This window comes from Panicum virgatum, chromosome 9N (genome assembly GCF_016808335.1).
Source record: "Panicum virgatum strain AP13 chromosome 9N, P.virgatum_v5, whole genome shotgun sequence".
Lineage (NCBI taxonomy): Eukaryota > Viridiplantae > Streptophyta > Magnoliopsida > Poales > Poaceae > Panicum > Panicum virgatum.
This window is the reverse complement of record NC_053153.1, coordinates 4,109,455-4,134,540: the sequence shown is the minus strand read 5'-3', so window position 1 is coordinate 4,134,540 and position 25,086 is coordinate 4,109,455. Positions and strand designations below refer to the sequence as shown.

General features: G+C 44.0%; 2 protein-coding genes and 2 long non-coding RNA genes across 8 annotated transcripts; 2 read left to right on the top strand and 2 right to left on the bottom strand.

The window, feature by feature from the left end:
* Positions 1 to 1,105: 1,105 nt before the first annotated feature.
* On the bottom strand, positions 1,106 to 4,126 carry LOC120692858. 3 transcript variants are annotated; one of them, XR_005682759.1, is made up of 5 exons: positions 4,113 to 4,126; positions 3,883 to 4,022; positions 2,327 to 2,418; positions 1,929 to 2,134; positions 1,106 to 1,199 (listed from the first exon to the last, which is right to left on the bottom strand). It is a non-coding gene; the product is annotated as an uncharacterized LOC120692858 (long non-coding RNA). The 3 variants fall into 3 exon arrangements; XR_005682758.1 differs by having other exon boundaries at positions 1,149 to 1,199; positions 1,789 to 2,134; XR_005682757.1 differs by lacking the exon at positions 1,106 to 1,199 and having other exon boundaries at positions 1,993 to 2,134; positions 3,883 to 4,008.
* LOC120692859 lies at positions 2,068 to 2,669 on the top strand. Its single transcript, XR_005682760.1, has 2 exons — positions 2,068 to 2,201; positions 2,341 to 2,669. It is a non-coding gene; the product is annotated as an uncharacterized LOC120692859 (long non-coding RNA).
* A 7,100-nt stretch (positions 4,127 to 11,226) lies between the features above and the next one.
* On the bottom strand, positions 11,227 to 13,581 carry LOC120687595 (transcription factor MYB4-like). Its single transcript, XM_039969610.1, has 3 exons — positions 13,157 to 13,581; positions 12,917 to 13,043; positions 11,227 to 11,973 (listed from the first exon to the last, which is right to left on the bottom strand). Exons 1-3 carry the CDS (start codon positions 13,579 to 13,581, stop codon positions 11,227 to 11,229), a joined length of 1,299 nt encoding a protein of 432 aa, XP_039825544.1.
* Positions 13,582 to 18,966: 5,385 nt separating this feature from the next.
* On the top strand, positions 18,967 to 23,694 carry LOC120692398 (E3 ubiquitin protein ligase DRIP2-like). 3 transcript variants are annotated; one of them, XM_039975674.1, is made up of 8 exons: positions 18,968 to 19,221; positions 20,623 to 20,722; positions 21,287 to 21,497; positions 22,046 to 22,103; positions 22,194 to 22,383; positions 22,469 to 22,519; positions 22,603 to 22,675; positions 23,200 to 23,694. In XM_039975674.1, the coding sequence occupies exons 1-8, from the start codon at positions 19,038 to 19,040 to the stop codon at positions 23,392 to 23,394; spliced, it is 1,062 nt and encodes a 353-aa protein (XP_039831608.1). In that variant the 5' UTR covers positions 18,968 to 19,037; the 3' UTR covers positions 23,395 to 23,694. The 3 variants fall into 3 exon arrangements, with proteins under 3 accessions (XP_039831607.1, XP_039831608.1, XP_039831606.1); XM_039975672.1 differs by having other exon boundaries at positions 18,969 to 19,221; positions 22,046 to 22,383; positions 23,200 to 23,684; XM_039975673.1 differs by lacking the exon at positions 22,469 to 22,519 and having other exon boundaries at positions 18,967 to 19,221; positions 22,046 to 22,383.
* The last annotated feature ends 1,392 nt before the right edge of the window (positions 23,695 to 25,086 follow it).

Here is a 25,086-nt window from a genome sequence, read left to right as displayed (position 1 = left end):
AGGAGTAGTAGCTTGACCTAGATAAGCGTAGAGTTAGGTGTGATGCACACTTGTGAAAATCTAGTACTAGATAGCTTAGCTCAGTTCAAGCCATGAGAAGCAAAGATATGAGTTAGAAACTCAAAGAGATTGAATTGGACGAGTTGACTTAATTCAGAAAATCTAATCTATGTTGGCAGACTAATTCGGCATGTAGTAGAAGTGGTGACCGACTAATTCTTCTTAGCCAGTCGCACTGTGACTGGCTAAGAAGAAATCCAGTAGTGACCCCTTAATCCTGTGGTAATTATTTTTGGTTACTGAATTAGTCGGTCATGGAGTTATTCATTGCAAAACCTTTCTGGATTGATAGATTAATTCGGTCAGGGCATGGACAGTTGACTGAATCAGTCGGTGGGGGTATTCAGCGTTGCAAACCTCTCTAGATTGGATTGATCCGGTGTGTGTGAACAAATATCATGATCGAATCAGTCAGTCATGTGTCAGTGGCCGTTGGCCGACCGATTGATTCAGTTCGATCAGTGCATTCTTTCTATGACTGAATGAGTCGGCCAGTGTTGCGTGTGCAGCATTTCTTTGGCTTGGCTCTATATATTAGCGTGCGCGCTCTCTCTCTATATACACTCTGTTCGTTTGGCTGCAGTTGATGGCTGGTATTGATTTGTTATAAAAGAGAAATATTGCTGTCTGGTGTTGATTTGGTACGAGAGCACTGCTGGGGACTGGTTGGCTGGGAAGCCAAGCAAACAGAGTAGTAGTTTATTCCATAACCGAGCCGGAACGAAGACGAGGTATAGGTAAATTTGTTTTGTATTTTAACTAGGGCCTTGGTATTTGGAATTGAAGATTTTGCAATGAGATACATCATAATGCCCAACAAGCTTATATTTTCCTTGTTTGAAGACAACCACGGTACACTTGATTAAAATCAATGCATATGTGCCAGTACGTGGGCAACACAACAATTGTTCCAAGGTAGTGACGCCATGTAATCAAGGGATACAAATTGAATATGATAAAATCCAAATTTATTATCTATCTGCTTGAAGAACAGTCTTGTCCGTTGTAGTCATTCTTTCAGCTAGCTTTTAACCTCTTACACAATGGCATTGTAGCCTGCAATGGAATCAGGAAAAAAGATGTGTACACCCATCTGTGACAAGATGAACCTTCAATTATATGCTAGCAAAGTAAGGTTTCTGCCAAATGAAGAGAGTGACCCATAAAAACATAAGATTTGCAACCACACAAGCCTGATAGCAAAATCTATCATGCTTGGCCGGATGAAACCTAATGAACCAGAAAGCCACAATTATCTGAAGCCAAACAAATTGATCACAATCAGTGGCGGATCCAGGATAAATATTAGGAGGGGCTTTCTTCTACCTCTAGATAATTTTAGCCTCTCATCGCAGTGTATTAATGTCAAAAAGTTGGCTTAGGAGGGGCTCCATTGATCCAGCAGTGGTAGGAGGGGCTGGAGCCCCTCCAGACCCACCGCTAGATCCGCCCCTGATCACAATACTTTGATGTGTGACTAGAAAAACTTCAATTAGATGGGATGTAGCAGAGATAGGTTTCTTGTCACAAATAATGACATATATGCACATGCAAAAAAGATACTATCTTCTAAAATAGTGCAACCGAACCATAAAAACCTCAGTTATTGGCGACCATACTAGTCTACTCACCAATTCTGCAGTCTACACACTAGTCTATGCATTGTGGATTTGTGGTACATAATTTGTTAGCAGCAAATAACAACATATTTAAATGTAAATAGCTTACCTACCAAACACCCTGGTATAATATACCAAGGATAATGCAGTTTGCAGGACCCATCTCATGGAAAAGCCATAACAAAATGTTGGAGCTGAAGAATAGACTGATGATATTCAAAGGTGCAGGGTTGCAGACAGGAACCTAACCTATGGTCATGGAAGTTTCGCAAGAAGATGGTCCTGGAGCTCAAGACTTGTATAGAGGGTGTTCCACAGGCAGAGGTCAGGTTAGCAGTAGCACCAGCAGAGGTTGGATTCATGAGATGTTGATTGCGGTCTAGCTATCGCCTCCAGCAGGGTCAGAATGGTTGTCGCAGAAGGATCGATCCGATCATCCGTATCCATCTGTATCCCTCCAGAGACAACAAAAAGGAGATGAGGCATTGGGATTCAACAAGCAATCCAGATGTATACCTCTAGGTAATTCAGATTTCAGGAACATTAAAAAATTAAGCAACACAAGAAATCGAGATTGGATAGGGGCAGCATCATGATTAGGAGAGGATAATTGCTTTTGACCATCCGAGCAGCCTGGTGTAACTGACCTCTTTTTTTGCAGAGCTCGTCTGTGTATGCCCTTTGTACAACCGTTGTTCGGCAGCCTCATCTCCATGGTCATGAAACCTGCAGTGGCATCCTGATTCAAAAGAAAAAAAAAGAATTATCTATGCTGCACCAATGAGTATTTCCAACATTCAAGAAACAACAGTGATGGCAATGATATGCAGCATTGATAAAGACAAGCTGATAATATACTGGCAATGCTGTATATCTCTGGGAAATCAGTAGCATTTGTGTCGATGAACACAGGCTGGCTTTACTAGGCAATTAAGCTCACCTCTGTATCAGGCTTTGCCAGAAAAATAAGCAGTGCAAAGTTTAGGAAAATTCGCCAACATATATACGAAAGAGCTTAAAACTGCATATGTCCTTTGTCAAAAAGAAATAAATCACCAACTTATATACAAAAGCTACTTCAGGAAATGAAGTGTATGTTTCCATTAATATGATAATCATAAAATAATTAATTGCATGGCTACAGGAAAGAAGCAACATGCATGTATCATATACTGGAAGGATATACAATTTAAATAAAGCTTTGGTCTGCCTATGACAGCACTACTAATTGGAAATCACAGAAAATGATGATGTATCTTGAATACATATAAGAAGTGCATAGAGCCACATAGGTTGACACCCGAACACCTCAAAAATAGTGGCTTTAATCTTCTTTTGCAGCCTACGGGCTGAATAGCCTAGTTTAGAATCTGGAGATAATTGACACAAATTTACAAACTAAACAGAACCTCAGCAAGGTAAATTTTAAAATTTCTATATATGCAGTATGAATTCGTTTCAGAAAAAAATGCCATGGAATATGGGCATTTTTGTTCAGAGCAGATAAATACATCCATCCACCCAAAAAAATATATTTGTTAGTTTTGTGTTCCTTTCATCCATAAATGTCAACCACGATCAATATTTAAGGTCTGCAAGGTTCAACATTCCTGATTATATGATTGGAAGGATAAGGTTAATTCTTATAGTCAGATTCTGCAAGTGGAGTTTTTTAAATAGCAATTGGTTCATGGAAAAATACCAGAGATACAGGCTATATACCAAGTTAAATATGTAGTTATCTCCCTCCAGAAAACAATTTAATGACCAAATCACACCATTCTTCCTAGAATTATTTAAAACTAACTCCCCTTGCTCAATCAATGAATCGATAAACAAATAAACGTTATGACCAATCAATGTTACCGCAAGACACCAAAATCACACTCTCCAATCTCAAGCAGTAGCTTATGTTGCGATAAAAATTAAACAATAATTTGCACTGGGCATCATCATCATATGCATCCCAAGAATTTGAATGAAAATATTCTATCATCAACCAATCTGAACAGAGAGGATTTTGCTGGAATTACACGTCAAACTTTACACCTCTGGATACAATTCAAGTTATATGTCTCAATGTGTATTCATTTTCACGGATAAAAGCAAACCAGGTGACATTAATTTGCACATATAAAACCTATTAAACTGGAGAATAATTCTCTAAGTTCTTAAGAAAACTGCAAAAACAAAGAATACATACACCTGCCTGGACAGGATGTACATTAGAAGATGCTCCCCGGCAACCTCTCCTACACCCAGCTAATGCACCAATGCCATGACGACGACCACGATGTCCCGGCTGTGATCAGCCACATGACCATCGACCCTGGTGTTTTCAGGCTGCACAAGTGAGAGAGATAAAGAGCAGAGAAATCTACTGACTGCATATAAGAGGGGGGGGGGGGGGTATTTCGTCGCGCGCATGTTCACCTTTGTTGCCTGCAAGCAGTGGCGGAACCAGGATTGAGTCGAACCCCGGGCCGAGTTTTAAGTATAGACGTCCACAAACTCACAGTTCAAAAGATACATGAAAATATAAACAGAAAGATAGATAACATACAAAAAGCGTCATCGCGAAGTAATATATTTATTCTTCTTCAGCAATTGATCCAAGTCATTTTTCAACAATTAATCTAAATCCAGAGGTAAAAACTACTGCAAAATGAAAAAAATTTGGGCCGAACCCCGGGCCACGGCCCGGGTGGCCCGGGGTGTGCATCCGCCCCTGCCTGCAAGGCTGCAATTAGCCAGCACAGAAATTCGAGCTCCACAGCCAAAAGATATCAGGGCTCCACGACCAAACGTGAGAGAGCGGCGTCGAATGAGAAATCTCTGGGAGAGGGCGCGTCGAGTGAGAAATCTCGGAGGGAGAGGGCGGCGACCGTTTCAGATCCTTCGAGCTTGACGTTGTATTTGTTAGAAGCGACGGCGAACAAAACGATGAAAAATAGAAAGATCAAACCGCAGAAAGACACGAAGATTTAACGTGGAAAACCCCTCCAATGCGAAGGGTAAAACCACGGGCGCCAGCCAGCAAGAACTTCACTATATCGGGTGTTTGTGTACAACGCCTAGCGGCGGCTTACAAGAGGAATAATAGGATTGATATTCTCCGGTGAAGCCTATGGGTTAGATATATATAGGAGAGTCACGTGGTCTCCTCAACTTCTACTAGCAATGTGGGATTAAAAGTTTGCACCACATGGGCCTTAATGGGCCAAGCCCAAATTCCAACACTCTCCCATCAGAATTTGGATCACAATATAACATACTCCACCTTGAGACAAATTCCTTCTTGTAGCATATCAAAATCATCACCTGAACACAACAAAGAACAGAACTTCTGGCGCCAAATAACCTCTTGGGCTAAACTGTCAAACCAACTAAGTTTGAGCAAAGCTCAAACTTAGCTACAGGAACTGGTTTAGTCATCATATCAGCTGAATTATCATGAGTACTGATCTTGCATACCTTCAATTTACCTTGTGAAATAACATCACGAACATAATGGTACTTGACATCAATATGCTTTGTCCTTTCATGAAACATCTGATCTTTAGTGAGGCAAATAGCACTTTGACTGTCACAGAATAGATCAATGCAAGAACCAACTCCACACAGCTCAGTAAACAAACCTTTCAGTCAAACTGCCTCCTTGCACGCTTCAGCAATAGCCATATATTCTGCTTCTGTGGTAGACATAGCAACAACAGGCTGCAAAGTAGCCTTCCAACTCACAGCACAACTGCTAACAGTGAACACATAACCTGTGAGTGACCTGCGCCTATCCAAATCAGCAGCATAATCTGAATCCACATAACCAATGAGTCCCTGATCAGTTCTCCCAAACTTCAAACAAGAATCTGCTGTTCCTCTGAGGTACCTGAAAATCCACTGAACTGCCTTCCAGTGTTCTTTACCAGGATTAGACATGTATCTGCTAACCAAACTCATAGCATATGATAAATCTGGGCGAGAGCAAACCATGGCATACATCAAAGAACCAACAGCACTAGAATATGGGACTTTTGACATGTATTCAACATCCTCCTCAGAACTAGGGCACTGAGCAGCTGACAATTTAAAGTGAGGTGCAATAGGAGTACTAACTGGCTTTGAATCATGCATATTGAAACGCTGAAGAACCTTGTTAATGTAATTATGCTGACTAAGAAATAATAAACCAGATTTTCTGTCTCTAGTAATCTCCATACCTAGAATTTTCTTAGCAACACCAAGATCCTTCATATCAAATTCACTACTCAACAATTTCTTTACTGTAGTGATTTTTTTTCTGCTCTTGGCAGCAATAAGCATGTCATCAATATATAACAGCAAGTATATAGGTGATTCCTCAACAATCTTAATGTAAACACAGCTATCATATTCAGATCTTTTAAAACCATGTAACAACATAAATGAATCAAACCTCTTATACCACTGACGAGGAGACTGTTTCAAACCATACAAGGATTTCTTTAATTTGCAAACATAATTCTCTTTGCTTGGCACTATGAATCCTTCTGGCTGATCCATGTAAATTTCCTCCTCAAGCTCTCCATGTAAAAATGCAGTCTTCACATCTAACTGCTCAAGCTCAAGATCATGCATAGCAACAATACTAAAGAAAGTCCGAATTGAGCTATGCTTCACAACTGGAGAGAACACATCATTATAGTCAACACCAGGAATCTGACTGAAACCTTTTGCAACTAACCTTGTCTTAAATCTTGGAGGCTCACTAGAAGACAAACCCTCCTTTCTCTTGAAGACCCATTTGCAGCGAACAGTCTTCTTTTTCTCAGGCAAGCTTACAATCTCCCATGTGCCATTCTTCTCAAGAGACTGCATCTCCTCATGCATAGCTGAGATCCACTTCTCCTTATCAACTGAATCAATGGCTTCAGAATATGTTGCTGGCTCACTAGCATCCTCCACCTGTTCAGCACAACTCAAAGCATAATAAGTCAGATTACACTTCTCAATTAAACGGTTTGGAGGTCCACAACTCCTCTTTGATCTGCGAAGAGCAATAGGTAAATCTACATCCTCCTCATGCTGCAAATCAGACTGTGAAATTGGAGGTGAGTGCTGAACAGTATCAGGAACACTATCTGAAACATCATTACCAACAACTTCATTTTCCTGGTCATCCATAAGCTCCACCTGCACACTAACTTGTGACTGCAATTTCTCAACTAAAGCATCATCTGTGGACAAACTGTCAGTAAACATCACAGATTCATTGAAAACAACACTTCTGCTCATAAAAGTCTTTCTAGTTTCAGGATTCCACAATTTATATCCTTTGACTCCCGAACCATAACCAAGAAACAGACATTTAATAGCTCTAGGCTCTAATTTTCCATTATCAACATGAGCATAAGCAGTGCAGCCAAAAACTCTCAAGTGTGAATAATCTGCAGGTGTACCAGACCATACCTCAATAGGAGTCTTCTTGTTGAGTGGAATAGAAGGCGATCTGTTGATCAAATAACATGTTGTATTAGCAGCCTCAGCCCAAAAACGCTTGTTCATATGGGCATTGGACAGCATGCAACGAGCCTTCGAGATGATAGTCCTGTTCATACGCTCGGCCACACCATTCTGCTGAGGAGTGTATGGTATGGTGTGATGCCTAACAATACCTTCTTTTCTGCAATAATCATCAAAAGCATCCGAACAGAACTCTCCACCATTATCAGTTCGAAGCACCTTGACCTTCTTCTCAGTTTGCCTTTCTATCATAACTTTCCATTCTATAAAAGCAGCAAAAGTATCATCTTTGCTTTTCAGAAAATAAGGCCAGACTCTTCTAGAGTAATCATCAATAATGGTAAGCATATAACGAGCACCACCATATGAAGGCTTACGTGAAGGACCCCACAAATCAGCATGAACATAATCAAGTGTACCTTTTGTGGTATGAACAGAGGTATTGAATTTGACCCTCTTATGCTTACCAAATACACAATGCTCACAGAACTTCTTGCCACTCAGAATGCAGCCATCCAGCAGGTTTCTCTTCATCAATTCTGCCATACCGAGTTCACTCATGTGTCCAAGACGCATATGCCAAAGGTCAGTCTTACTAGGTTCAGCATTAGCAACATTAGCAGCAGAAACAGAACCATGCAAAGTACAACCTCTGAGAACATATAAATTTGAAGGATTGAGATCACCCAGCAAACATACAAGAGAACCTTTAGATACCTTCACAACTCCACCTGAACTGGTGTATTTGAGTCCTTCTTTATCAAGTGTGCTCAACGAGATCAGATTTCTTTTCATCCCTGGTATGTGCCTTACATTCTTCAGTATGCGAATCATGCCATCATGGGTCTTGATCTGAACAGAGCCAATGCCAATAATCTCACACGGGTTATCATCTCCCATGCGCACAAAATCACCGTTCTGCAAAGACTCATAGGAACTGAACCAATCTCTATTAGTGCAGATATGAAAAGAACATGCAGAATCAAGAATCCACTCATCATGACCAGCAACACAACCAGCAAAGACAACCAAACAATCTGACTCAGAGTTTTCACCAGCAGAAGCAACACTAGCCTTACCATCAGATTTATTTTTCTTTTTCTCCTTATTCTGCAATTTCCAGCAATCCTCAATCATATGAGATTTCTTCTTGCAATACTTACAGAATTTCTTCTTGGGACCTTTGGACTGGGAGCGGCCTCTACCGTCATTGCTCTTGCCACGATCGTTGTTATCACTTGAGGATCTTTGCTCTGATCTGCCTCTGACATGCAAAGCGTCGCCCCTAGAGGACGAGCCATCTGTCTGCACCATGCCTTTCATCTTCTCCTTAGACTGGAGTGCCTCACAAACTTCCGCAAGGGTTAGTTCATCACGGCTTAATAGTATGGTGTCACGGAAACTTGCATAAGAACTTGGCAAAGAGCATAATAAAAGAAGACCTAAGTCCTCATCTTCATACTTAACCTCCATCGACCCTAGGTCTGCAACGATCTCCTTGAAGACAGATAGGTGACCCATCACCGAATCACCCTCCTGCATCTTAAGCGTGTACAGCTTCAACTTCATATGCAATTTACTGGTAAGATCCTTCGACATGCAGATCGATTCCAGTTTTAGCCACAATTCTGCAGCAGTCTTTTCCTGCAGCACTTCTTGTAGAATATCATTAGATAGATGAAGCTGAATAAGAGAAAGAGCCTTACGGTCCTTGCGCTTCTCCTCATCGGTCCACTCATCCTTCTTTTTCTTCCCGAATTTTTCCAGCGCCTCATCAAGATCATTGGTTTGCGCCAGAATAGCTCTCATCTTGACTTGCCACAGCGAGAACCTTGTCTTGTAGTCCAACATCGGTAGATCATACTTCATCGACGCCATCACGAAACCCAAACTTGAAACCACGGCTCTGGTACCACTTGTTAGAAGCGACGGCGAACAAAACGATGAAAAATAGAAAGATCAAACCGCAGAAAGACACGAAGATTTAACGTGGAAAACCCCTCCAATGCGAAGGGTAAAAACCACGGGCGCCAGCCAGCAAGAACTTCACTATATCGGGTGTTTGTGTACAACGCCTAGCGGCGGCTTACAAGAGGAATAATAGGATTGATATTCTCCGGTGAAGCCTATGGGTTAGATATATATAGGAGAGTCACGTGGTCTCCTCAACTTCTACTAGCAATGTGGGATTAAAAGTTTGCACCACATGGGCCTTAATGGGCCAAGCCCAAATTCCAACACTCTCCCATCAGAATTTGGATCACAATATAACAGTATTGCCCCCGGCACCGTGGAAACTAAATCAGATCCACCATGGAATCAGCTTGTCGCCGATGGATGAGTTCCCGCGTGGGTCACAGGACTCCAGCCGGCGGTCGACGGCAACAGCGGCGGCAGGTACTGATCTGGGGGCGACGGCGCTGGGAAAGGCGCGACTCGCGCAGCTCGGAACGGCGACGGATGAATCGATCTGCTGAGGGCGAAAGGAAACCGTCATGAGGGGTGGTAGTTAAGGGCAAGTGAAGCACTAGAGTGATTTGCAAAGTTTTTTTTTAAGATTAAGGACGGCATTAGTGCTTAGAGAGTAGCAGGTGTGCACACACATTCTTTTCTTGATCTAGATCAAGTGAAGTCTGTTGTTTGTTACTCTTGGTGATAGGCATAACTAACGGCTTGGTGGTGGTGTTCTTGGTGAGCTAAGGAAGGTTGTGCTTGTGCTCAGTTTGGAATCCGCCGACATGGAGTTGGAGAATATCCGCTAGGGAGCACTTGATACTTGTGCGGATCAAAAGGGAAACGACACCCTTGCGTGGGTGGTCTCCCAAGAATTAGGAGAAGAGTGCCGATACTTTTGATACCTCGGAATAAAATCGGCATTCACCTCTAAAACTTAATTAGGTGCGGCACCTAGGGTTTGAACCCTGGGCGGGGCACCCCGACCAGTGGCCTTTGCCACTACACCATGAGCCCCTTCGCGTTCTAACTCTCTCTTTACTTTCGGCAATTTCAATTCCTAAATTATATATCATGCTAGTATATAGTTTAAACTAGATTGCAAAACTTTGAAACGACTAGAAATAGCCGCGCTTTCTAACATTTAGGCAGATGACGTGATTAGGCTTATGTATATGTCTTGATTCTGGAAAAATAAATTAGTTAGAGCGTAATTCAACCCTCCTCTTAGACATCTTGATCCTTATGAGGGGATACGGCACGTCCAGCGATACGGCATGGAGGCTCAGGGACGCGGCCGGGTCGACACATCCGGGCCCGGCGCCCGGCGGGGCTCCGATCCGGCCGGCCGGAGCAGGCTAGCACACCCGCGCGTTAGTCACGTAATGGCCAACAAGTCCCCGCCACCATCCCTTCTGCTCCACGGCCGCGGGAGGAGAGGATGATCACTCAATGCAAGCCGCTGCCGCTGCCGACACGGGAGCTAGCTAGCGCGCGTCACGCCACGAAGCCGGGGCCTACGCGCGCCGCACCTGCCCGCTCTCTCTTTACTCGCCTGCCGGCTGCTTGCCCCGGAGCAACCAGCCCCGCACGGCCGCACCCCGCCGCCGGGGTACGTGGTCCTGGTACGCAGGTTCCAGTTCCACGAACCGTATCCTTGCCTGTTGATTCTCTGAAACTTGCATAGTTCCACTGTGAGGAGACGCCAAGCTCCCGCTAACCCGCTTTGCCACTAGAGTTCAGAACTTCAGATCACAAAAAAGAAAAGAGCTGCGGCAAAAACACCTGAATCTATAAGCCAACAACAATAAAAAAAATACAACTAAGCACGCCACAGTTACAGACAACAAATCAGCAGCTACAATGTATACGCATCAAACAGCGGATCAAGTGCTTCACTTGAAGCTTTATTTATTTACGGGTCCATCCCCACCAGGAAAGGACATATCCAAATAAAGGTCGTAGAGTTTTTCTTTCAAAGAAACAAAAAAAAGGGGTCGTGCAGTATCTATGATACTAGCTTGGGCATATAGTTACATCTTTGGGTCGTGCAGTTATTTTATCTATAATATATAGCATATATCCAAGCACTTATCTAGTTCTTTTCTGCCTCGGCGTACTTCTGCGTGGCCGCCACCATCTCCATCAGGTCCATCTCCTCCTTCACATGCACAGTCTCCATCTGAGCTGATCCGGCACCGGCAGGCTCAGCGCATCCGAGGGCGGCGTCGTCCCACATCATCTCCATGTCAATTTCAGGATCGACCTTGATCGCGTGATCGAGATGGTTGAAGATGTAGCTCATGTCGACGTCGTCGTCCACCGTGAAGACTTGGAAGCAGCTGCCGTCCTCCTTTGTGTCAAACAGGCCTTCACACATGTCAACCACTGAAAAGTCATCACTGCAGATAGGGGCTAGGAGTTCTTCACAGGACTGATCAGTCTCGCTGCAATTGTACTCGTGCACGCCGAGCATCCCCTGGGAATCCAGTATGTCGGACGGGCTGTGCTCTAGCATTTCATCGATCTTTGCCGACTTCGATCCGGGAGTTGCAGGTGACGACGGTGGCAGTGTGGGCTGAGCAAGAGGCGCAACGTTCTTGCTTGGGCCGATGCCAAGGCCTTTGATGTAGTTCTGAAGAAGTGTGCCTGACTTGGGGCCCTTGGAGCTAGTACGGCTACGCCTTCGAGCAAACTGCCTCCTCTTTGTTGCGTTCCAGTGGTTCTTTATGGAGTTCTCTGTTCTACCGGGCAGGCGCTTAGCAATCTCTGCCCATTTGTTGCCCACTTCCTTGTGTGCTTGTATCAGGACCATGTCTTCCTCCTCACTCCAAATGTCTTTCTGCATTTGCGGGTTCCATAAGAAGGAGTGGGTTACTCTAATCCTTGTGTGAATGGTATTATTGAGATACTATCATGATGTCATGAAATTTTATAATACCAAAAAAGACATCTAAAATTGTAAAAAGCTGAATGCCAGTTTTGGGCTTTACAGTTTCTTGTGGTTTTCACCTTTTTTCTCTTTATCTTTATACACATTTCTAATGGTGATTAACTAAGCCTGATAGAATTTCTTTTCTTTTTTCTTTATATACATTTATCTTTATATACATTTCTAATGGTGATTAACTAATGGTGATATACAGTTTCTTGTGGTCCTCGTTGTTGTGACTATCTATCATTCAATTTTCGAACTTATTACATATTTGTTTTCCCCCATGTGCAGGTAAAGAGAAATTTTCTTCTGCTTTTACTACTAGACCAATAAAAATACATATAACTGATGCAACCAAATTAAAGAAAAATACATTTTAAGGTGAATTACATGCTAAGAGATAGTTAACTGCCAATTTGAGTATGTAAGTAACATGTGACTGCATACAATACTCTCTCTTCTCCACAAAAAAAAAGAAAATAATTCTCTGTCGTGTCCCTATCTCTCTGGTCTTTATGGTTCTCCCCTCAAGACACTTGATTATCTAATACGCAACCAAAAAATTACTAAGGTTGACTAGTAACTCCAAGAATTTAATGCGCCCATAATGCATTGCATGTTTGACTATGACCTTTGTCTAATATTACTGAATGTGTTGAGATCAAATTTACAGAAGGCCAATATTTTTCTTAAAAAAAATGCCAAGCACTGCAATGCAGAAATTAAATACTAGCATGACTGATAAGAATACTCCACTTTACTTCGCTACAGATTTAGAAGCACAGTATAATATTGGTTTTGTCCCAGCAACAACTCAAAATGAAAAATTGAACTGGAGAAAGAGGTGCACCTTGATGTTCGGCCTCAAATGGTTGTGCCATCTTTCTCTGCACTGCTTTCCCACTCTTCCTGGCAGCATTTGTGCTATGTAAGACCACTTCCTCAGTCCAAACTGTTCCACTAATTTTACCAGCTTCCTGTTAAAATTTCCAAAAATGAACCGATTGATAGACAAGAAAGAACAAGTCACGACTTGCAGTAGAGTTTTTTACTTCTAGGAGGATAAAAAGTAAGCATCGATAAATTTTACCTATCCTCTTCTGGTGTCCATTGCCCTTTCACAACATTGGGTTTCTTCAAAGAATTGCTAGAGGTCTTCTTTCTTGGCACAAACCTGTCACTCATCTCATAAGCCTTATATGATCCGAGGCCACTTTCTACGGGATGAGGAACCTCGGTTTTGGGAGTCAGCAGAGGCAGCTGAGATCCAAATCTGTGACCGATCGATGAAGCATGGTTGAAGATGGGCTTCTTGATTTCTCTTTCTTCAAAGTACTGGTGCCCAAGGTCGTCGAACGTTGCTGGGGGTACCATAGAGCCAGCAGATATATAGTCCCCAGTAGCTTCAAATGGATGATCAGCAGGATGGAAGTCATAGTATCCATTCTGCTGCATGCAATCAAATGGCAAGTAATTACAAATCCCTGCGTTGGGTTGAAAGCAACTGAAATCCATTGGGGATTTCAGAAGCTCTGTAAGGTAGGGGGAGAGAGAGAGATCGAGTAGCAACCCCTCTCAGGAAAGAGTATTGTACGGGGTGTCGTAATATATAGAGTCCTAAACAAGACTTGTTCCCTTCAACACAACAACTTAATGAAACTTAATATTTTATTACTTATTGCTAGTTAATGACCTTATTTACTGTCACTAATACTAAACGACTTCTTGCATTCCATGGAAAGGTAATAAAGGACCCTTTAATCTCAAACTTGGCATACACACATCTTACTGCTGCAGATATCACTAGTGGTACGGTATCTGATCGAGTGCATGGCTGCGTGACATCTAATGACACAACGCAATTCAGATGCAGGATACGGTATACGCAACAGAAAACACAATTCAAATAACAGTGTGCTAGTTCAGGCTTCGGGGGCATTCAGACAAGGAAAAGAAAGAAAAAAACTGTACGAATTGAACTATAGTGATCAAGAAACATGTGGAACCGGTTGAGGGTTGGTGGTCAAACTCAAACCTGGAGATGAGAATGGGTAGTAGGGTCACCACACTTACCAGTGCAGCCTTAGCTTGTGTAGGTAATCGACAGGGTTAGGATTGCGCTTGCTTGATGATGGGTGTCGAAGGATTTCTCCAGCCGGGTGGCGGATTGAACCCGCCTAATTCTAAGTGCAGGATGAGTTTGGGGACAGCCAAGGAATGCTCGATCTAGAGGCGTATGAACACGAAAAGCACACAAGGATTTAGAGTGGTTCGGGCCGCCGGAGCGTAATACCCTACGTCCACTGTGAGTTGTATTGCCAGAGCTTAGAGAGTGCTGTATGAGAGCTTGCTAGAGCCCTGGGCTTGAGCGAGAGTGTGGAGGAGGAGAGAGACCTGGAAGAAGTCCCGAGAACTTGTGTCTGTGTGAACTTGTCATCCTACCATGCGTGCTCTCCCTTTTATATGACCAAGGGGAGCACGTACACTAAGCGGGGCCCCGACATGTGGACCCGGCGATATATTATCTTACAACGTACGAATCTTCTGACCAGACGTGGTCTTGAGCTGTCCTGTCGGAGTAGAGTCTAGCCTCTGCAGCCGCGCGTCGAGGTCATGATGAAGCGCCGATGCGTCGGAGTAGACTGTTGCTCCAGTCAGTAGCTGATCATCATGACTCGTCGCCCATGCGCGCGGCGCTGAGTCTTTAATGCTTGCCTTGGTAACTGACGAGTCACCTCGGTAACTGGCGGGCTTACCGTGTTGTCATTCGTGCTTGTCCAACCCGTCAGAGGGTAGCCCATGCCCTGCTCTGACAGCACATGCCTCCTCCGCCCGCTTTTAATGCGGCAGGCGGGTTGGCTTCCGGCGGAAGGCTTGCGCCTGTGGGACACGTGTCGGCACCGGACCCGGTGGTCTGGCGGTCGCGCCTACAGGGGCACGTGGCGGCTCCGGACCCCTTCCCGAGCGGGGTCCGGGCGCCCTGACTAGCTCGAAGGCTCAGGCCTCCTGGAGGTCCGGCTTCCACATGTGGGGTTCCAGGACCAGCCCACGGGGGTTCGGGACCTGTCCGCGGGAGTCCGGATCCGTGGAAGCCGGCCCTGAGCACTTCGTCCAGGTGGACACGTGGCAGCACCGGACCTGCCACCTCGTGGGGAGCGGACCCGGAGGTCGTTGTCCCCAACTGTTAGGTCCGGGCTTTTGTGCCCAGCTGCCCAGAGGCTTAGTGCGAGGTACGGATAACCTCGTGCCTCTTTGGGCTTGTTGCTGTGGGAGAGGGTACCCCTGTCTGAGTGTACCGACAATGTGGTTACAGAAGGAACGTTTTTTAGCCCATGAACTCCAAAGTTAAACTAGTCTCCACATACACCAAGCTGATCGCACGTACAGGTGTCACAGAAACGAGCAGACCCCGGCTCGATCAAGTCTTTGCCGCCACCGCTGGCGGCTACGGCTGCAGATCACAGTGAGCGTCACGCGCACGGAGGAGAGGAGCGGGCCAGAGGCGTCACCGAGACGGCGGCAAAAGGAGAGGGTGGAGCGGCGGCCGGCGGCGAGAAGAGGCAGCGAGGACACGAGAAGCCAAACGGCGGAAAAAGGAGAGGGTGGAGCGGCGGTCCAGCGTGTAGACGTGTAGTGAAGTCGGCCCACAAAAACGGCCCAGGTCATGGACGTTTTGGGCTTAACCCCCTTCAATCCTTACTCAACTCAAACCTTTGAAGCGCCTCGTCGCCGAGGCCCACCCCACCTGGGCCATATTGGGCCTACCAAGACGTTTGATGGGCCCATTTAAACTCCGAGGACGGATCAAATTCCGGACTGCGAATTGGCTTGTAGTCCAATGGTAGGACGGTTCAGTGGGACGCTAACCACCAGAGTTCAAATCCTGGTGCTCGCATCTTTTCCTGGGATTTTCATAGGATTTACCGGTGTTACACGTTAAGTGGTAAGCGACGTTCCCGTCGACGACGAGGCGCCAGTGGTGACTTCGAGAATCTTCAGATCTGCCGGTGCTCAGTCCTTCGGAGGTGCTCATAGGTGACTGCCAACAAGGGGAAGCGGGCGCGGCCGAGCGAGAGGGCGCGGCCGAGCGAGAGACTGATGATTGATTGGAACTCGACGTGAGCCGACGGCCGGCGCGGCGCGCGTGGCGGCTCTCGCGCAGTTTATTTGGCGCCGGGGATCAGCTAGCGATCCGTGTATGATCATGTCAAGCTGGTGGCGACGATGTTCATCAGAGAGACCAATAACTGTTCCTGCGATCGGTCTCGCCGCAACTTGCCGCAGTGGATGGTGGAGGCGGTGGTGATTCGAAACGACAGGGCCACAGCGACAAGGAGCAGCGGCTAAGAGCTCCACTGTTGGCGGTGCGGTGGGCGGCGTTTAGGTGGGATGGATGGGCGGGAGAGGGAGCGGGAGGACGCGTCGTCGTCGTTGGGCCGTAGCTCTTGAACTCGAGCCCCTTGGCTCACGCCGCGGCGCGGGTACCACCTGGGTTCTCAACAAGATGAAGACGCCGGCGGAGTGGGTGAAGGTCGCTGTCTTCCGGGTGAACGATGAGCTCTGGACGCTCCCGAACTTCCGGGACTCGCCGCTGCCTCGGTCGGCACCTCTGTGCCCAATGGTAAGCGCCAAGGATGTTGGTCTTTGCCACTTCATTCTGGAGGAGGATAAGCACTATCGTTGTCAAGACTGGATTATCACATTCAACATGCATAAGAAGCTGCTTCATTCGTACGAGTGCCGGCACAATCCTCCAGCCCCAGGTGATCATTGTGATCTGTCTGTAGTCCCTGCCAATCCTTCGGCAAGGTATCATCAAGCCAGCCAGGGACGAAGATTAACGAAGTAACCACATGCGTCTCGCTGCCGATAGGAACATCACCTACCACTGAAAGCACAATGACGGTAGAACCTGAAATATTTGCTTCCACAAGGAATCGAACCTACGACCTAAGATGCTACTGGGGCTCTTGTAATTTACCAGCCCTTTCGTAGCTTTTGGAGCGGAAAACCTATTGCAGATTTTGCTTCTAAAAAGACAATATTAGCTTTTAGATTATGATTTCAGTTTTTTTTGACTCAAAAGGCTAAAAAAAACTCAGAGAAATAAGCTTTTCAGCTTTTTATATAAAGTTAACTTTCCTTAGCTTTTGGCTTTTCCGAAACTGCGTGAGTAGTTCACTGTTTATTTGAAAATCTGATTTTTTTTACGCTGAAAAGACGTCCAGAAGCTCAAACAAATAGGCTCATTGTCTCCTAGGTCTGTAGCATGGTCTATGATTGCCTCAACATACGCAAGTGTACCTAGACAATGTTCATTTTATTTAACATCTTGGGTGATATCTTTGGTTTAAGTCTTGCTTGCTTTTCGGGTAAATGTTTGGGTCCCAAGTTATTTTTAAAAACGGTAATGTTAGGGATAGGACGTCCGACGCATCGGACGGACGTCCCCGACCGCGCCTCGTGCTCCCCGAAGGCCACCGAGAGCCGCTCACAGAATGGAATCGCGCTCAACCTCTCAGCCTGCGCCTCGCTCCATAACACTCGTCGTGGCAGTCGCCAGCGCAGGAGGGGGCCTCACGAGGCGCCACCAAATTCATCGGCTCCAGTGAGCCACTCTTCAATTTCTCGCGGCAACGACTCTCCCTCGTCCTCCTTACCCTTTTGAGCCCTCACCCTTTCGCCACCTTGCAGACCCTCCTCGGCGACGAGCTCCACCCTGCCGCCGTCACTGTCCATGGAACGTCCTTGTTTCCGAGTCTCCCCACACCCACGCCTCATTGTGCCCCCGCGCAGCCCCTGCAGGCGTGCCCCTGCTGTTCCGCCGCCCCTTGCCTCCGGCAAGGCCACGCTCGCTGTCGCGTGTCACACTGTGCGCGGGCTGGTGGCCACACCCGATGTAGGGCACCGAGCTGAGATGTTGCAAAGATTTTTTTTGGATGTTACAAGAGATGATTTATTGCAACGGATGATCGGTTTTTATATGATGTTTTCAATTTGTCATTTTAGATGTTGCACGCACAATTTTGAATGTCCCAAAACGTAAGGGCCAATGTTGCAAACATTGTTTTTGCATGTTACCATTTACTAGGCAAATTGCACGTGCGTTATCACGGGCAAAGTTGGTATAAGTATCGGATATGTATAGTTGCTTGTCCATTAATTTGTAGAGATTTATTACGTGATCGAGGCGTGGACGAAGGGCTGGTCCGACTCACGTACGGATGGACTAAGACTCGCCTGTTAATGACACAAGACGGACCAAACAAAATACTAGGCGGAAATCTTACTTGTTTTAGAAATAGGTATAGATGAGTGAATATTGCATAAGACATGATGTACATATTGCGATGAGAATTTTATATCTCGGAATCAGATGTCGTAATAAATTTTACTTATAATTTCATATGTTGCAAGAGGTGATGTCCAATATTACATTAGTAAATTTTCAATGTTGCGACGGAGTGCTCGATAGAAAATTTTCAATCGGACGTCCGAGCGCTAGTAGCAGCACCGTTTTATAAATAGGTCGGGTGCGAACCTTCCATTATTGTGTATTGATTAATCGTTAAGATGGACCTATCGTGCACATACTTCGTCCGTGTACCTCTGTTCGTCCACACGCTCAACTTTATTCCAGATGGGTACGATGATGCTGGCCTGAGATCAGATGCAACTTGTTAGGACTCGGCGGGATCGAAGGACAGGGTGAACGGACATTAGCGCGGACATGCGGTGCTTGAACGCCGGCGTCGGTGGTCGATGTACGGACTGCACTCTTGCTGGGCCAATAGGCTTTTTGTTTCTTTTTGGGCCAACTACCGGACTCCTTAAGGAGTGTGTGGGCATACAGCTTGTGGGCCGAGGAAACCGAAGCTGTGGGCCAGCGCGTCGTGGGGGAGAATCGGGAGGGGAGAAGCCCCGAAGCCGTCCCTACGCCGCTTCGTGCTCGGGCTCTTCCGGCCGGCGGCATGGACAGCGCCGTCCTCGCTTGCGAGGCGACAGCCGCCGCGGCCGCGCCTGGGGCGGGAGGGGGCGGAGGAGTCGGGGACGTGGTGAGGTTGAAGCGGTCGGCGCTCGCGGCGTGCCTCACGTGCCCGCTCTGCGGCCGTCTCCTCCGCGACGCCGCCGCCATCACCGAGTGCCTCCACACCTGTGAGTACTCACGCGGTCCCACCAACCTTCCGTAACTGCCGTGCGTGTAGGTCTGCTTGGGTTCTGTGGCGCAAAGCCCTTTTGGGGGGTGCTGCGTCTTGAGACGCGGAAGGTGGTTGCGGCGATCGTTCCGCGCTTCGGATTTGAACTTTTTGCGGTGATGCGCAGAAGGTGGCAGCAGCTTGGGTCGTTGCAAGCTTTGAGAATTTCATGTGCCATTTTTGTTTGGGCAAAGGTGTGCGATTTTGGTGTGTCGAATTCACGTGCCCCGTAAGTTTGTTGTAGAGAGGCTACGCTCTAATGTTCCACTCCCGGATGGAAGACTGGATTCGCTTTTTTGCACTGTTTTTATTAGGGAATTGAGGTGATATGAGCGATCGATTGCATGAATAGTGGCGGGTTCTGCCTATATACGCCGTGATCCATGAGAAATCACATGACTTCTGCTTTTACAAGGAGGATGTACTAGCTTTAATGTTCAATTAAATGTTTTCTATTCATGAAAAGGGTACTTAATATTTTGAATGGGGATTTGTGGTGATGGAGGCTTGCATTAACATCATAACATGGGGAAGGGTTTTTTCTAGATTGCTCCCCATTATACGGCAAGATTTGTTGCGAGCCTTTTTGTGAACGTGTTGGGAATAGGTGTATGTCACATTGCATGAAAAGCAACAATTTTTGTGTACGGAAACTTAGTTCTTGGAGCTTTGTCGAGTGGGCTTGTTTTAAATAGCAACTATATATTGCGTGGTTTGATGATTTTATAGTTCGCACCCAAGGTTAAAGTTAACATGGTAATCTTTTGATGCTTGCCATCTGAAATTAGTAAATGTTAGGAAGCGAGGGGCAACCTGTACCTTTAGAGGTTCTGGTGAGTGTTCCAGTGTCTTTGTAAAGTTGGCCTTCTTGGTTAATGTGCGCTCTGCTATATGTTAATTTGATACCTATGTGTGAATTATAAGGTTTTATAGGACAAAAATGTTTTTTTTGTTTATCCTGTTCTGGAGATTCTGTAATAACCTCCGTCCTGAGAAGAAATATACTGTGTTACGTTCCTCAGTGAGGGAACGAAGTCCTTATTTGTGGCGAGGTGCTATAGCATGTCGCCAGAGGGACTGAGGGAGAGCTGGAGAGGGGGAGGAACTTCTGTTAAATTTTTATAACTAATCAATGTGCTTAGCCTTAACAGTTGAAGATATGCTAACTAATTTGTAATCGCTGCATTTTTTTCTCATCAAGCCATGCAACCTTTCCCCTTTGTATGTGCCAGCTGTGTGATCTGGTCAGACCCAGTTTGCTAATGTTTCTATATCTATATTAGATTTGCAACTTCCAAAAAATTTCTCTGTAAGTCATAGTTGTGCCTCTGCCATTAATTTTATAAGTACTTTTAATCAGTTTGCAGGAAGTGCATATCAGAAGAGTTCATAAATAAGGAAGTCTGCTGCTGCCCTATTTGTAGCATTGATTTGGGCTGTGCTCCGTTGGAGAAACTCAGGTTTTATTTCTAGTTTCTTGAAATATTCACACTCATTTCATTCTATACTATTGCATTGTCTTAGGATTTTCAACAAACTTAAGGCATTATTCAATTTAATTTTCTATGACCACAAATTTACCCCTTTTGAGTTATGGCATCAGTATTGCGTAAGCTAGTGCGAATGTGCAACATTGCGCAACACATGCACCTGCATGTTGGGTCATCTTGCTTTGACAATGTCATGATTTCGCTGTATTAGTTGCATGATTTCATCATTTAAATTGTTACCATTCCATGTAATCTCCTTCTGCAAAACCTTGGCTACTGGATGGTCATAACGTGCTATATGTACTTTTCCTGTCTTATTTGGCTAACTTAGTTTTCTAGTTCCTCTGACCACAATAATGTGAAGATGATTAATTTTTAATTTCTGAAGTGCCTAGATTGCCCCATTAATTAACTCCAATAAATCATCCCTTTTTAATTTCCAAGCACCGTATAATATATAGAATGTTAGGTTTTGTTGAAAGGTACTTGATCAATTTTATAATTATGGCTCATGTCAACTAATTTTCTGTACAGAATTGATCATAGCCTACAATTTGTAAGGTCAAAGATATTTCCTAAGAAGCAAAAGGTTGAGGGCCCAGAAGTCACATCGTCAGTTGCATCACCTATCAAGAGGAAAGAACGATCTTTATCTTCATTGAAGATTCCTGCTCCTCGAGTGTCTATGCAAAAATGCTTGACAAAGAGGAGAACAAAAGCTTCACGTTTACGTAACCTCTCTTTGGTATGTAGCTTTTCTTTTGTCAGATATCCTTATTAAATGATTGTACTGAGAAATTCTGATGGTTTTAGTTTGATAAATCCCACAGTTTAAAAAGTTGCTAGTGGCCAGATAACTCACTCTTGTCTTTGCCTATTTTTTCCTCTATTTTGTTTGCGCATACATGTAGTATCAGGTGACCAATAAGATAATACATATCAATTGATCCCACTGTTTTGAACCGATCTTCATGAGCCTAAGAGTTCCTGTATGTGTTTATGCCTGGCCTGGGAACATTTGTTTAATCTTCTTTTTTGTCTCAAACATTGATTATTTTCCATGTAGGAGTATAACGATATCACTTTCCATGTTGATAACGTTGCCTGGAACCTGATTGTGATTGTGGTAACTAGTATTTGGTAGCAAAGTCTTGACCACGTCTTAACCTCCTTTAGTTTCTGCATTAATAAAAATATATGTGCTGTCTTACGTTTTTCAAATTATATATGATTGCAATTCATAATATTTTTGTGATTAACTTATTTACTGCTCCTTATGCCATTGATACGCAGCACACCAAGTTGCGGGGCAGTAATATCACAAAGAAAGTTGGGGGATGGAGACCTTTAGGTTCTCAATTTAAAGCTGCTAAAAATAAAAGGTCTCTCAGATCTAAATCAGAAGATGTAAAGATGACAGAAAATAAATCTGATGATCCAGTTGATGAAACTCCTACCAGTCAATCAAAGACTAAGAGGCAGTTTACAAGACGTGGAAATCTGGAGAAGAGAACAGGAAGCAAGAAACTGTTGATTTTAACGGGAAAACAGAAAAACATCAAGCCAAAGCTGCCTAACAAGAAGAGAAAGTTGCGAGCATTATGGTTCAACCTTGTTGCTGCTTTTGACCAGTAAGAAACTAGACTTCTCTTTTCATTTATTGTTTTTTAAAAGGAGCATCACAAATCATGCTGTTGGGTTTACAATCATTTTCAGGAAAGGTCAGCCTCCTCTACCACAGGTAGCGTCAAAATTTTTGAGGATCAAGTGAGTTATCCCCTCGTGCTCTTTCTCAAAATGCTATATGCTTTTCTGTACTAACTTGAGATGCTCTTATTACTCTGTCCTAGGGATGTAGACTTGCCTGCGTCCTTCATACAGAAGTACCTCATGCAGAAACTTAATCTTTCAAGTGAAGCTGAGGTTTGTCTTTATTTCTCCCAGTGATAATCAATTAGTTACGTCTCATAAGGTCCAGTTACTTATGTTTGAAAAAACAATGTATATCGTTTCATTATGATATATTGATATCTGAATTATCCTGGAAAAACTCAACCTCTCATTTTCAAATATTGCTTCCTTGAAGCTGGTTCCAGTTTGATGAGTTTCTTGTCATTCTGTTTGCGGTGAACATCTACGAAAGCGAATAATAAGACCACCCAAACCCAGTTCCTTGTTCAATACAGCTGATAACAAGTAGCAAAGCTGTGTGCAGTACATAGCTTCCATAAGTGCAATAGCCCCCAAACTTTGCATAACTCAATGCTTTTGATCATGTTTTTTTTTCAAGAATGTCATTTGAGCATTTTTTTAAGAATGCCATTTGAGCATGTTTTGATAAACTTTGTTACCATTTGGCGTTGGTTGATGATATAGTTGTGGAACCGTGGCAGCGGCCATTTTGTTCCACGTTCATCTGGTACCAACAGAGGTGTCTGTTCTTGCAGGTGGATATATTGTGCGGTGGCAAGCCAGTAAGCCCAGGAATGACACTGCACGATCTAGCAGGTTGCTGGCTTAACAAAGGACAAAAGGGCCGAGTGCGGTCATCTGTAGGCACACCTGCTGATGGATTCATTGCGAAGGTATTCTATGGCAGGTCAGGGTCGTCCAAACCTGAAACTGAAAATAACCAAGACTGATCAAGAGCTTCCTCTTCATTTCTGAAGCAGCGACGCGGCATTTCATTCATAGGAGCCCTTGATTGCTCTGAGCATCTTAACATGTACATAGATGTTAGTGTTACAGCTTAGAAGCCTTGTTGGGCTTATTTTTATCCTCTAGTTTAAGGCATTGGCCTATGATCCTATCTAGTGTAATCCATTCTTTTCCTTTTCTTTTTCACTGACGAAGTGTGTATGTACCTAGGCTGTGTGACTATAAATCTGTAATTGTATAAGTTGTTGAGTCATTGGGTGCAGTTGAGCTGTAAGCGAGGGGCTTGTCGCCATGGATCATGTGATGTATAGTACTACCTCCGTCCCAAAATATAAACATTTGTTGACTTCTGCTGATCATGTTTGACCATTCGTCTTATTCAAAAAATTTGAGAAAAAATAAAAAAAATTAAAATATACTTCAAATATATACTATGATAAAACATGTCATAACAAAATAAATAATATTTTTACAAATTTTTTGATTAAGACGAATGGTCAAGATCAGCAGAAATCTATAAATACTTATATTTTGGGACGGAGGTAGTACTTGTATTGTTCGGTTACATAATAGCACTTGAAATAGTCCTCATTGAGGATTTGGCCTGAAGTAAAGACATTGAATATTGATCTAGGGTATGCTTGGTTGCTTGGTGCCTGATGTCCCCAAAAGTTAAGCAAAGTGTGGCCCGCTGAAAACAAGTACTCTCTTGTAAGTCATAAGTAAATTCTTTTCAATTCTAAGGGTGTGTTTAGATCACTTTGCATTTTTGTGTTTTTGGAAGGGAATCTTCAATATTTGAAGTATTAAATGTAGACTAATCACAAAACTAATTACAGATCTCGTCTGTAAACTACGAGACGAATCTAATGAGCCTAATTAATCCATAAGTAGAACACATTACTGTAGCATTACTGTAGCAATTTAGTGTCTGGTCGCATCATAATTAGGTTCATTAGATTCGTCTCGCGATTTACAGTCCATTTGTGTAATGCGATTTATTTTTTGACTACATTTAGTATATCATGCAAGCGATTTACAAAATTTTTGCATTTTGCGTTTTGGGATCTAAACAAGGCCTAACTACGAGATTCTTGAAAATTAATTATTTTAAATTGAATGAGTCACATTATATGAGAACATTATATGAGAACTAGTTTCCCAATGAATCAAGTAACAACATTTTTTACATTGTTAATCTTTTATAATATTCTAACTATTAACAATCAAAATTGAAAATGTTCCACATGAGACAGACTGAGAGGAAGTACCTGATAAAATGTTTTCCAAATTGATCCGATGTCTTTGTGAAGGTGAATGAACAATTTCTAGTCAAGTGGTTATTTGAATTTAGAAATTAATTGCTATAATTTGCAAGTATGTTGCGAGGACAACTTAGAGAAAGTTCAATAAGGCTTGGTTGCATGGCAAGTCCATCTCGTCTGGAGATAAACACAATAGACAAGTCCTACAATAAATAGGTTGTTGGGTTGGTTCAATAGAAGCAAAGTTGTATTTTATTAATTACACGGTATAACTCAAATACTCACAACACGCACACACTCATTCGGTCTCCCCCAATGAATGCATATGAGCAAATCCTATCCATATGAGCATCTTTGAAGACTAAGCTGGTAAATCATCGAGATTAACAAAGTCACTGCGAGGAGAACATC